The 13576-nt window shown below is 44.7% G+C and overlaps 1 protein-coding gene across 1 annotated transcript in view; it reads right to left on the reverse strand.

Moving 5' to 3' along the window:
- The window catches only part of PBA1 (N-terminal nucleophile aminohydrolases (Ntn hydrolases) superfamily protein), a 34036-nt gene extending 21015 nt beyond the window's left edge, over positions 1–13021 (reverse strand). The window contains exons 1-2 of the mRNA XM_087372618.1: positions 12850–13021; positions 8826–8892 (exon numbers count right to left, since the gene is read on the reverse strand). Of these exons, the coding sequence (XP_087228744.1) occupies positions 8826–8892; positions 12850–12897 (115 nt within the window). The 5' untranslated portion in view covers positions 12898–13021. The remainder of the gene's footprint in view (positions 1–8825; positions 8893–12849) is intronic.
- Positions 13022–13576: the final 555 nt, after the last annotated feature.

A 13576-nucleotide genomic window follows, 5' to 3' on the forward strand; every position in this document is an offset into this window, starting at 1 on the left:
ATAAGAGCCACACTGCCTATCTAGAAAGCCATGAGGCAATGTCTGCTTGGAAGCGAGGTCTAAGAGTCTAGGGTTTCGAAGGAATGCCTTTCTTGAATGTTTTTTTATACCAAATACCTCAAATGTGCTAATAGGAGTTAATGAGATACATGGCTTGTTTGGACAGCAAGCAACAATATGCTATGTAATCTCCCTATGTTTATATGATGTCTATGTTTAGTACTTAATGCTTGTTAAGGCTCATGGGCTATCCATAGATGCCACTTATACCTTGGTATGTGCCTGTAGGCCTAGTTATAGTCAATTAGGACTATTGGTTCAATTAGTTTATATACCATCTAGGTCAATTAGGACAGTTAGCCCTAGGGTTTTGTTATGTTGGCTCTCGACACTTCAGGTTTGCAACAATCTATTACAGCATCTGTGTTTTTCTCCTTCTTGCTTCCATTTTTGGGCTTCCATTGCTTCCTACACCCAACAGTGGTATCAGAGCAGGTCGGGAATCCATTCCCTCAACCATTGACAGCTTTCCCAAGCTGTTTGGCAGCCTCCTGCGCCCTCATTCTTGCTGGTTTTGCTGGTTTCTACAACCCATGTCTACAGACCCATCAGTGTTTGAAGCCTCTCCAAGCACTTCTGTCGCCAAAACCCTGATCTTGACACGAGAAGACCACATTTTGGAGCATCCATCGCAAAGGGAGCTACATTTTGAAGCGATTGGAGCTGTTTTTTCTCAGTTTTTACCTCACGTGTGGGGCTACCTGCAGTATGGAATCCGTACAATTGTACGGCACCTTCTATTCGCACATGTGACTGCAGATTTCTGTACAAATTCTGTACCGCCATCCGTACAGGTTGTACGGACCTGCTGCGTCAGCTTTTGCTGCACCGAAGGACTATTTCGACCAGCCTCGAAATTTGTGCCTTCATTTTAGAGGTGTTTCTTGCTGCCTCGTGTTGTGTGCCCCCTGTTGAAGCTCTTTGGAGATTGCTGAAGTGATCTGGAGATCACTCTTTGAGCCCTTTCTTCTTCCATTCTTTGCCCCGGGTTGCGAGTACCCCTCCATTGGATCACTCTTCTCTCATTTCTAAGTGCTCTCCTCCTCGTGGGAGCACTTTCTTTTACTGTAATTCTCATTTCCAGCCCTCATTCGCATTCAAAGCCTTTCACTCCTGTCCTTTCGGGCTACATCATTGGGTAAGCCGTTGTTGCATTGGTTCTTTCCAATTTCTGCTTCATTTGCATTTTGGAAAGGCCTCATGTTGCCTTTGGGAATTTTTCTTGCAGCAGGTACACCTTAGGACAGCCCAGGTGCTTTGCCTCCTTCACAAGATCAAATTCATTGGGATGGTCGTGATGCCAAAGCACATGCCTTGCTTGCTCTTTCAATGAAACGGGTTATTGTCCCTCATATACGGTCTTGCAAGACAGCTAAGCAAGCATGGGATCAGCTTGCATCTTTGTATCAAGTCCGGAATGAGGCAAGGGTTGCCTATCCCCGCAAGCAATTGAAAGATTTGAAGCTTGATGAGGGTGGTAACATGGATGCATATCTCACTAATGTGAAGGATTTGAAGTTGGCCAACATTGATGAGATTCTGCCTGATTCTCAGCTTGTTTCTAATACCCTTGATGGGTTGCCTGATTCATATCAAGGCTTTGCTACTACATTGAGGTTGGTTGCAGCCGGTGATGCCAATCATATCTCATTTGACCAGCTAGTAGCTCTTCTTCTTCAGGAGGAGCAAAGTCGTGTGAATCGCAAGCTGGTGATCAAGCATTTGCTGCCCATCACAAACACAAAGGTAAAGGCAAGGTTGTTAAGCAACTACAATCCCCACTTTAGAAGCAAACATACCAGCTATCAGCAATCTCTATTTTAGGGGCATTAAGGCCAGCCAAAGGCACAAAAGGCACCAAACAGGCCAGCCAAAAGGACAGCCAGCAGGGCCAAACAAGTGGCCAGAAAGGCCAAAAATGGCCGACCATAACTGGCCGACCAGCTGGCCAACCCACCGACCTAGGAACTGACCGACCAGCTGGCCGACCTCCTGGGTCAGCCCTATAAAAGACTCCCTACCCCCTCACTCTCAGCGACAGGACCTGCAGCTGCTCCTCACCACCTCCATCCTTTGCTGCTGCCCCTCCTGCTCCAGAACTGGCTATTAAGCCTGCCCCAACTCATTCTCTGCCTCCTCTGCTCCAGTTCTGCCCCAACTCCTCTGTCTCTCTATTCCTCTCCTCCAGATCTAGCCCTGGACCTCCAACTGCTGCTCCAGATCTGCTCCTGAGTGGCTGCCTACAAGCTTCCACATCTCCTCATCCTCTGCTGCGCATACACCTCCAAATCTACAGCCAGATGAGCTCCTTTTCTTCATCATGTTGCTATTCCAGATAGCCTGAAGGTTCCTTCCTCAGAGCATGCTGTTTTCAGCCATTTCCTAGGGCAGCTCCAGCCCTTCATCATCTTCGTCATCATCGAGCAATACGGAGGACTGCATTTCGCTCCCTCTGCTGCTATCTTTTCTACCGTTTCTCTACATGGAATCATCTTTCTGATTCTCCTCAGCCACGGTTCTTGAGACACGACAGCTTGAGGTTCTTGCATTCAATTTTTCATATTACCGACAGGCCCTATGTTTTTTTAGTTCCATTCTTCAGTTGTGTCTGGGTATCGTCTATTTTTTATCGCTCCACTGCAAATCCTATCGTTTCTCTATAAAGGTTTCAACTGGAAAACCCTCTCATTCCCATGCTGATCATTCACATGGTGCCTCTTCTTCAGGGGATAACAAAAAGAAGAAGAGATGTAATTATTGCAGGAAACCTGAGCATGATATTTCTGAATGCAAGAAGCACATAGCATCTGAAAAGAAAAAGAAAGAGTCTGGTCTTGCATTATCTGGTTCTTCTAGTGCAGAAGAACGACATGAGCCCGCTAATTTCACACAAGACTAGCATTAGGCTTTCTTGGTTACATGTCAGTATAATCCTAATGTTCATGATGCTTGTATGGCAGTTTCAGATGTTCATGATGCCTCATTCTTTGATAGTGGTGCTAGCAAGCACATCACTTCTTGCCGTAAGTTATTCAGCTCATTGGAGCTTACATCTCAGGGGAGCAGTGTCACATGAGCCAATAATGCATCATATACCGTGAAAGGTATTGGGCAAGTTGCTCTTACTTCTGTCTCTTGTGGTATTGTTACTCTAGAGCATGTGCTTTATGTTCCAGGCATTCGTAAGAACCTCATTTCTATTTCAGCCAATGCTACATGTGGCTTTCAGGTTCTTTGTTATGGTGTGAGGTGTGTAGTGTATGATGCTACACATGCCTTTTCCATGGTTTTGACTGGCACATTGTCTAGAGGTCTTTATAAACTTGATGCTTATGACAGATGTTTGGATGATGATGCTGCACTTGCCGATGCACATGCCTTTGCTCTTGATTCTACCATGGCAGATACTCATTTGTGGCATGAGAGGTTTCAACACCTCAATTTTGGAGCCCTGGTGAAGTTATATAAGGAAGATATGGTTGTGGATCTTCCCAAAATGCATATGCCTACCAAACATGTTTGTGAACCATGCTTGCTTGTTGGTAAGATGCACCGTGCTGCATTTCCCAAGGATGGGAGAGTTGGTGCTTCACGCAAGCTTTATCTGGTTCATAGTGATGTTTGTGGACCCATGAGGGTTGCAGCTCTTGGGGGGTTCTACTATTTTGTCACTTTATTGATGATTTCACCATGTACACTTGGATTTTCGCATTGAAATCCAAATCTAAAGTTTCTTCATGCTTCAAGCACTTTATTACCTTGGCTGAGAATGAGAGTGGGCTGCACATTGCTCACCTTATTACAGACAAGGGAGGTGAATACATGTCGAAGGAGTTTGCTGTTTTTTTGCTTCCCGTGGCATCAATCATCGATGCACGGTGCCTATACTCCTCAACAGAATCCCGTGGTTGAGCGGAAGAATAGATCAGTGATAAAAATGGCCAGATGCATGTTGAAAGGCAAACATTTGCCTAATAAGTTGTGGTTGGATGCGGTCATGTGTGCAAATTACTTCTTGAATAAATGTCCTACAAAGGCATTGCAGACTATCACACCTTATGAGGCTTGGACGAGTCGTAAGCCTCGCATTTCCCACATGAGGACTTTTGGATGCTTAGCTTATGCTCATGTGACTTCACAGAAATGCACTAAGTTGGATGCTAAAGATGTCAAGTGCATTTTTCTTGGGTATAGTTTAAAGAGCAAGGGCTATAAGCTATATCAGCCCCGCACGAGCAAGGGTTTTGTCAATCGGGATATTGTATTTGATGAATCTTCCACTATGCCTTTGCTGGACTGTTAAAAACATGCCGTTGTTGATGCCCCTGACATATTTGACAACTTGATGCCTTTGTTTAAATCCGATGCTTGGGATGATGTTCCATCTAAGTTGTACCTCCTCCATCTATTGGTCATTTGCAGCCAGAAATTCAGCATGATATGCCTCTCATTGATCAGGATCATTTGCACGGGGCTCTTGACTAGGAAAGAGCAGAAATTCAAGAGCCCAAAAAAGGTACCCCGTTGGCTCCTTGACACATTAAAAGTACGAGAGCAGCTGTCTAGAAAGAGCATGCTAGTTTTGTTGCTTATGCTTTGGTTGCTACAGCATGCAATGAAGAGCCCTTATGTCATCAAGAAGCCTTTCAGAATCATTGTTGGATGAAGGCCATGCAAGCCCATCATAATAACACTTGGAAGTTGTGTGATTTGCCTCATGGCAAGAATGCCATTGGAACTAAGTGGGTTTACAAAATCAAACGGAAAGCTGATGGTTCAGTTGACCGTTACAAAGCCCGTCTTGTTGCTAAGGGCTATGCTCAGCAACATGGCATTGACATTGAGGAGACTTTTGCTCCCACTTCCAAGATCACTACTATTCGCATTGTTATTGCCTTTACTGCCCACTTTCATTGGCAGATACATCAGCTTGATATTAAGACACCTTTCCTTCAAGAGCATTTGCAGGAAGAGGCCTATGTTTCCCAACCTCTTGGCTTTGAGGTTGAAGGTTCTAAAAGCAAGGTATGTCGCTTGAAAAAGGCCCTCTATGGATTGAAGCAAGCACCTTGGGCTTGGTATTCGAGAATTCATACTCATTTGCCCACACTTGGCTTTCAGAACAGCCCTATAGAGGCTACCCTTTACATCCGCAAGTGGGACAGATTTGCTGATTTTAGTCCTTTATGTGGATGACATGCATGTGACTGGGACACATGCTGAAATGTTTTCCTATTGTTGAGTTACAGACAATGGGGACTAGGTCTAGCATGTGAGGGTGGACCCCCTTGCTTGGGGTTATGGGCATTAGTGACCCACAAGAGTGATGGCCTATTTTTGAGACGGACATCTGGAAACCACGCCCCACCTGAGTACCCAAGCATGGGACCAATCAAATGCACAAATTGCACACTGACCTAGGAACCATTCAAAAGAATGTTCCCTGAGCTTTGGGTGTGGGCCTGGCAGCATGCCAAGAGTAATGGAGATACAAGATAAGACAACAAACAAATGAGCTCAGTATGGCTCAATTATGACCTTAGAGTACGTCAACAGATAGTCCAAGCTGTTACGAACCCGTGGGTGCGATCAGAATTGAACTCTGACAACTTTGAAATTTTAGGGTTTTTGGGAGCCACACGTGGAAGACTACCACATGGAATCTGAGCTGGCAGGTCAGTCCACCTGTCCCGCACATGTGGCAGCATGCATGGCAAGTGGCAGGGCATGCAGGCCAAGTGTCTGGCTCCAAATCTGGTAGATTTGGGGCAGGTTGTGGGCTGTCCTCTTTGGGACTGCAGCCCACCAAAAATCTGGGACAAGTGTCCACCTTCCACTCTAAGCTTGGGGGGGGGGGGGCTGAGCCTTTTCTTCTCTCTCCTTTTGGTTGATGCAGCAGAACCTCTCCAGCTCCTTGGGGGCAGCCAGCTTCTCCCCAGGCCATTCTCTCTCCTCAGCAGCACTTTCTCTCTCTACAGCAGCACTTTCTCTCTCTACAGCAGCACATTCTCTCTCTACAGCTCCAGCCCTTCCTCTCCAGAAATCTGCCCCCTCTCAGCTCTTCTAGAACAGCAGCAGCATCCTCTCTCCTTCTCCTAGCCTGGAGCAGCCACAGCCCCTTTCTCTCTCCTGCTGCAGTCTTTCTCTCTCTACTGCAAAATTTCTCTCTCTACTGCTCCAGCCCATTCCCCTTGCAGAAATCTGCCTTTCTGTGCACCTCTGGAACAGCAGCAGCTCCTCTCTTACATCCCCTCCCTTGGGATCAGCACTGGCACTCTCTCTCTACAGCTCACTCCATAAAGACTTTCTCTCTCTAGCCTACAGGCTGTTTTTCTAAGCTGTTCTCATTCCAGCCCCATTTCCACACTCTCCTCACCCAAGGTAGCTTCAGAGGCATCAAGGACTTCATCTACAAAAGGGTCAAGTCACGAAGGGAGCCTGTATTGTCAAGTTTATCTCATTTACAGCACTATTTCATGTTGTTTCTACTATCTTTCTAGAATCTAGTGCTTGCCTCTAATGTTGGATGTAAGTGGTGATTGTTGCAGGCTTCTTCCTTGTGGATTGGGCAAGCCAACAGTTGAAACCTGAGCTTGGAGTCCTCCTTTTTGTTGTCTACCTTGCACATATGCTCTTGAGTCTTGTATCTAGGTCCTAGGTTTTCACTGAGTTCATCAGTTTGGAAGGTGCATTGCACCTTGGTCTTGTATCTCCATTTTCAAGAATAAAGTGAGCCTGGATAGGGGGGGGGGGGGGGGGGCCGTCTTGGCCCCTCAATCATCTTGCAATCTCCAATGATGTCACTTTGTGTTTAAGCTGGATAAGTCTTAATTCCAGCTTAATTGCAAACTCTTAAGTTCAAGTATATGTGTTGGGCAACTCGCAATCATTTCATTCAAATGCCTCTACAAAATCCGTTGTCTGAATTGATAGAAAGCACCGAGTAGTTTACAGCAGCGGTACATGTGATGTCACTCTCTATCAACAAGCAGTTGGTTGTTTGATTTACCTATGCCATACGAGACCTGATCTACAGTATGCTGTCTCACAGTTGAGCAGATATATGCACAACCCATCTATGCACCATTGGCATGCCGTGAAGCGTGTTTTCAGATATCTTAAAGGCACTCAGCATTTAGGCCTTCATTATTGGGTTGATACTTCACTTGTCATGCATGGATTCACTGATAGTGATTGGGCTGGTTGTTCTGACACTCGTGTGTCACATAGTGGCAATTGTTTTAGGCTTGGTACTTCATGTGTTTCTTGGTTCAGCAAGAAGCCGAGTAGCAGTTGCTACTTCTAGCTGTGAAGCTGAGTACAGAGCAGCTTTTACAACTACAGTGGAGTGTGTTTGGCTTCGAAAGCTACTTGCAAATCTTTATGCATGTCAGACTGCTCCTACCGTCATCTTCACTGATAGTCAAAGTGCTTTGGCTGTTGCATGGAATCCAGTTTTCCAAGCTCGCACTAAGCACATTGAGGTTCACTATCACTATGTCAGAGAGCGATTATCAACAGGTGATATTGAGTTGTCTTATGTTCCCATTGAGTACAGAGCAGCTTTTACAGCTACAGTGGAGTGTGTTTGGCTTCGAAAGCTAGTTGCAGATCTTTGTGCATGTTAGACTACTCCTACCGTCATCTTCACTGATAGTCAAAGTGCTTTGGCTGTTGCATGGAATCCAATTTTCCACACTCGCACAAAGCACATTGAGGTTTACTATCACTATGTCAGAGAGCGATTATCAACAGGTGATATTGAGTTGTCTTATGTTCCCATTGAAGACAACTTGGTAGATCTTTTTACAAAGGCTCTACCTCGACCTAAGTTTGGGGCTTTTCGGCAAGCTTTAAACTTAGTACCTTTTTGTAACTTGATCTGTTGTACTCTGTATAGTCATAAGTTGCTATATCCCTACGGGACGAACATGTGCAACCATGACACTACATATTTAGGTATCCTGAGCCATGTCCAGGATACTTCAGCCCATACCATGGAGGGGGGTTTGTAGGCCATCTCATGGGCTATCCATAGATGCCACTTATACCTTGGTATGTGCCTTGTAGGCCTAGTTATAGTCAGTTAGGACTATTGGTACAATTAGTTTATGTACCATCTAGGTCAATTAGGACACTTAGTCCAGTTAGGGCAATTAGCCCTAGGGTTTTGTTATGTTGGCTCTCCCTTGAGCCTCCACACTTCAGTTTTGCAGCAATCTATTACAGCATCTCGTTTTTCTCCTTCTTGCTTCCATTTTTGAGCTTCCATTGCTTCCTACACCCAACAGAATGAAAAAAGAGGAAAAAAGAGGTCTAAGCTGAAACTCGGAGCTTCTGAATGTAAGGATATCATTACCGCATGCTTGAAAAATTGCCTTTGCTCCCTTAAAATTAGTACCAACCCTATAGGATCAAATGAAGGACGGATCTTTACTAAATATATATAGGAAGATTGCATTTCTCTATACCAACATGTAAAGACTGACTCATCCAAGGAGTAGAGAGGATAGGAAGTCTGCTTTGTGAGACGAAGGCAGTGAAAAATACTATAAGAGAAGTAAATCAATACGTGTCTTAATGAGTCCTGCAACATGAAAGGAGTGTCTATCAATTGTCCGAAACAGAAGCCAAACTAGGGGAACAAATGGTAGCATGCAAATATGTCCAATCCATGTAGCCAATATCCTAAGTAAAAACAAGAGTATCAAGCAACAGCTGAAAGATGTGCAGCATTTACAGCTCACCCTCTTGTGGAATCTTACCAGTGCTTGTGCGTGAATCTGCTCCTAGAACCACACCTCCATCATACTGCACAGCCATGATAGTGGTCTGCAAGCAAACAAAAAAATCACTGAATCAAAATCTGGGCACTTCATAAGTTGTCTTATTGTCTCAATAAGAAAAGTTTCAAATTAAACGAGCCCCAACATGCAGTAAAACATCAACGAAGGATCTTTCAAAATCAGTCAAATGAATTTGCAAATGCATCACGAGTACTTGATGGCTCTGCTTGCATTATACTTGCAAGCATTCCTCCACAGTGCATAAACAAAAAGTTGGGAAAATTTGCACCATTTGGTCTCTTGAGAGGCATCTGATTAAGCAAATTGCACCCTTTAAGAAAGGGTAGCTCACTAAAACCGAGTCATATTAGAAGACATGGAACAGAAAGGTTGAAGAGTGCCACAAAATCAAGTAAAATGTCTAGAAGTATCCTCGCTATGAGCCCTCCACATAGAATAGCTTCACTTACCTCCAAAATCTATGTTCTCCAAGTGACTATCTCAACTAGCATGCTACGATCATTCCCTTACTTTCCTGAAAACAGGTCTATTTGAGATAAAAATTTAACAGAAAAAAGAGAACACGAGTATGGCAGACATCCCTTGATTATAAGAATTGTTTAGGATGTCTATACTAGCAAAAAAGACAACTAACCCATATCTAATCTTGCTGCAAAGCTAGCCTAACCAAACACACAACTGACCTTACAACAAAACTCACCTAACCAACAGCCAAACCTTTTCCTGCTCCCTCTAACTAACCAAACCCCACACACCCTCCACATACAGCCACAACTAAATGGACCTCACATAGCTACAACATATACTACAGCTGAGCACATCCAACCAAACGAGGCCCATGACAACTGTGCAACAGGCAGGAAACAGTAAGGGGACAAAGCTCAATAGCAATGAGCAGGCAGGGGAGCACACACACAGGGCGGCAAAGGGCGGGGAAGTACAGGATGGATAGGCATCAAGCAAAAAGCAGCCTGCGAATTCGGTCTGACATCCCATTGCAGCCCCGCAAGCTGCCATGTCATCACAGGCCACGAACTGCAGCCGTCATGCCAGACAAGTGATCAGCCATGTTGTCAGTTGCCTGATGTCAGAAACCAATTGGCTCACTTCCCAGCATACTGAAGTCTGGTCTAGCAGTCATCCAACAGGGGTCGAAGGCATCATTTGCCCAATTCTATTCATCAGGTCTTACAGCCTTCAAGAAGGATCAGCAAACGGCCTTATAGCTCAGCAGAGTGACCATGCAGCTGGAGCAGTACTAGAGCAAACAGCCTTGTAGACTATGCCGCTGGAGCAGTACTATAGCACAGCGGTCCCTATAGCATTCAAAGGAATGCAAGCTGATTCCAGCCAAACTTGGAAGTATTTCTTGTTTGGACGGGAGTTCACAGTCATGGCTGATCACAAGGCCTTATAGCTCAGCAGAGTGACTATGCAGCTGGAACAGTACTAGAGCAAACAGCCTTGTAGCTCAGCACATTGACTATGCCGCTGGAGCAGTACTATAGCAAAGCGGTCCCTATAGCATTCAAAGGAAGCAAGCTGATTCCAGCCAAACTTGGAAGTATTTCTTGTTTGGACGGGAGTTCACAGTCACGGCCGATCACAAGGCCTTGAGATGGCTACAAACAATGCTAGCCGCTTATGATCAGACCAACAAATCAAATGGAATCAGATATTCCAACAATTCATGGGGATGATTATGTCCCAACAGCAGAGAACATGTCGCTGATACTCTCAGCAGCAAGGGCACGCAATTTGCGTTGTCCCTTGTTCAAGAGACCATGCTTCTTGGCATAAAGATGTAGCACCCCCACCAACAATGGTACAAAGTCATGTTGGATCACCAGCCCAGTAATTATGCTACTCATGACAGATGGCTGTCCTACAAAGTAAGGTTTGTGTTATTTATCAGTTCCAGCCAGTTGATGTAGCATACACAAGATGCCATATGAGACAGCATTTGGCTTTATATACAAGTCTCTTCTTACATCAACTTCGGTGAAAGTTATAAAGCCGATCAGATCACCGAGTACCATGATTTGTGGAAAAGATTGCCACAGCACAAGAAGCCTAACAGACCCACAAGAATGTTAACTACAACAAAGTTCAATGGGTTTACCTCAAGATGATCATAAAAAGACTCAAGCGAATTGGGAAGATCTGCCCAGAGCTCTCACAGCAGAGTTTTTATCCATTTCTGGTCATTCAAATCATGGTCTCCCATGAAGCTTCTGTTACTGAAGAAGTGGAGTATGCATCCACTGTTTCAAGTTTCATAGCTCAAGCCATACGTGGGACTAGCACTAGCGAGAGTTCCAGACATGTAGGAGCCTGAGATTGTCGAGGCCGAGGAAAAGTATATATTGCAAATCATCTAGTTTTGCAAACCCTCCAAGCCTTGAGCTTTCAAGAGGTCCATAACTGACTGTATATTGCGGATTCAGTAAGAGGGTATATATCCATTGTGGCTCTATATGCACAGTGTCTCTATAAGTATACTTGAAATTCATACGTGTCCTCCTTTCTTCATTACAATGAGCATTCTCTCTTTCCTTTTGTGAGCCCCGTTCTTTATTTTTCCGTGAGCTCTTTTTTTACAGTATGCCTTCCATTTTCGAGGTATTCGAATGCATAGTTGAGCCGGAGACAGTTCCTTTATGGCCATTATATGACCGCATCCTTCATAAGTTGTTGATAGGCTCTTGTTCAGCTCATATACAAATAGAGAGAGTGTGTGGTAGTTAAAGAAGATTAATGTCTGTGAAAGACACTAAGAGTCAAACCATAGGTATGAAAACTTGGACATAAATGGCAGAACGTAGGTGCTTCAAATCTCCTCAAATAGGGTAGTTTGGCAGTCCTTATGTACAAATAAACTGCCATGGACATATTATTCTTACGTCATTGGGCAGTTGCAACCCTAAAATACTCGTCCCAAGCTTGGGCTCCTAGCTGCTACGGTAGCTTTACAAGTGAAGCCCCAAGGCTTGGCACTTGTGAATAACAAACCTGGGAGATAATAGATCTTGTCCCCTTTCGAGTTGACCCTGCCCCTGTGATCTCATTACGATTGCATGCTGAGGTTCATGAGAAAACCTGTTTTTTTGTGAGTCTTGGAAATCTCAAGAGAGTGATTGCCTATCCTATTTTTTAAAAGCCCCTGAGATTTTGGAGAGTGTGTTAAAAGTTCATCAATGGCTGAGATAGTCCATAGCTATTTCATAGTATTTGGGTGAAGCATCTACGAGTAGTCCCTCACATTGATGGTCGTGTTTAAAGTCTTGTTTCGTCTCCTAAGTGTCTAGCCAAGGCATTGATAATCTTTTTTTTAAGTCCCTCCCCCCCCTCTCGACTTGGATTCTACATGCTTGCACGTTTTGTGATGTCCCCTAATCAGCTATCCCGATAACTATCTTTACGGAATTTACAGCACTTTATCCTTGACGAGGATAGATTGGACTGTTGATAGGCTCTCGATTGGCTCATAAGAGCAAGTCGTAATTCCCCCACCTTTTGCGATAACAAGCCGCAACATGTATCCCAGATCAGCGCGTAACCATATCTACCAACATATCCAAATCTGCAAAACTAATGCAGCAACAGCAATTTATGCCAGTGTAGCCCTTTCTAGTTTGTTGTACTACCCATCTAACCACATCGTACACCAAGCTGCCTTATATGGTCATGGAAACTCACTAAAATGTCTACCTGATGGTAAAACTGTCCAGGCTTACTGACAACGATGCTAAAGCATCTAAATGTAATTTAATCGCCGATAAAGGCAGAAATGCCAAGCGACCTAAGCGGGAGGAACGGTGATAGGCCATAAAAACAGTGGGTTTAAGAAGGCAGCTGACGCGCGTGTGCGCTGGATATACATTATGTACGTTAGAACCAGATCTGCAGAAGCGAAGATGAAAAAACAAAAGTCAACAAAATGTTCCGAGCTTAAAACTAGGGATTTGAATGAGAAGCCTACTCCCATAGAGTGAGGAGCTGTCATCCAGTCAGGGATGGAGTGCTCCATGGTGATGATCGAGCGAGCTTTCTTCACTGACGAGCAATGTCAACGAAACAGTGTCGCGCAGGAACAACACAACCCTAAGCCTTTCCTTGAAGATCAAGCATCTACACCGCGTTTATATAGCCGTCTATGGGAATTGGCCGGCCAGGACTTTCCGGTAAGGAACGTGCTCGAAATCTTGCCAGCTGCGCCGTCAGGTCGCGGCTCGGCAAGTCTCGGCACCGAGAAATCTCCACCCTCCGATCACAGGACCCGTCACTTGGCAGCGGCGCTTGTCGCCCTAAAGGCTTCCTATCAAGAATCTCGCTTTCGGCCTACCAACCGATCACCTAAATCCTACCAGATTCCTCCCCACATGGAGGGCCGGAGGGAGGAGTTAAATGATTAACCTTGGGTAAAACTTGTACTCGTCGGCGGTGATTTTGTGTTTTGTGCTAGTTCAATTTAATTGTGGGTCGGTTAGTTTAATTGTGGTGTTGGTCAGTTTAGTTAGAATCTCATAGGTTGAAATGGGGGGGCCACTTTCTCTCTATGAAAGTGGACTGATAGGACTGCAAAGATTGAATATATTTGAGTCCATGACCAAAGTTTCCAATGAAATGTCAGTGGTGTTGGGTAGATTGATGTACTTGGAGTGGAGTGCCTAGAGTCTGGAGGTCGCATGTGAACATGGGTGTGTGTG

Source organism: Dipteris shenzhenensis, chromosome 3 (assembly GCF_047967505.1).
Source record: "Dipteris shenzhenensis isolate YYH24624 ecotype China chromosome 3, Dip_SZ_1.0, whole genome shotgun sequence".
Classification (NCBI taxonomy): Eukaryota; Viridiplantae; Streptophyta; class Polypodiopsida; order Gleicheniales; family Dipteridaceae; genus Dipteris; species Dipteris shenzhenensis.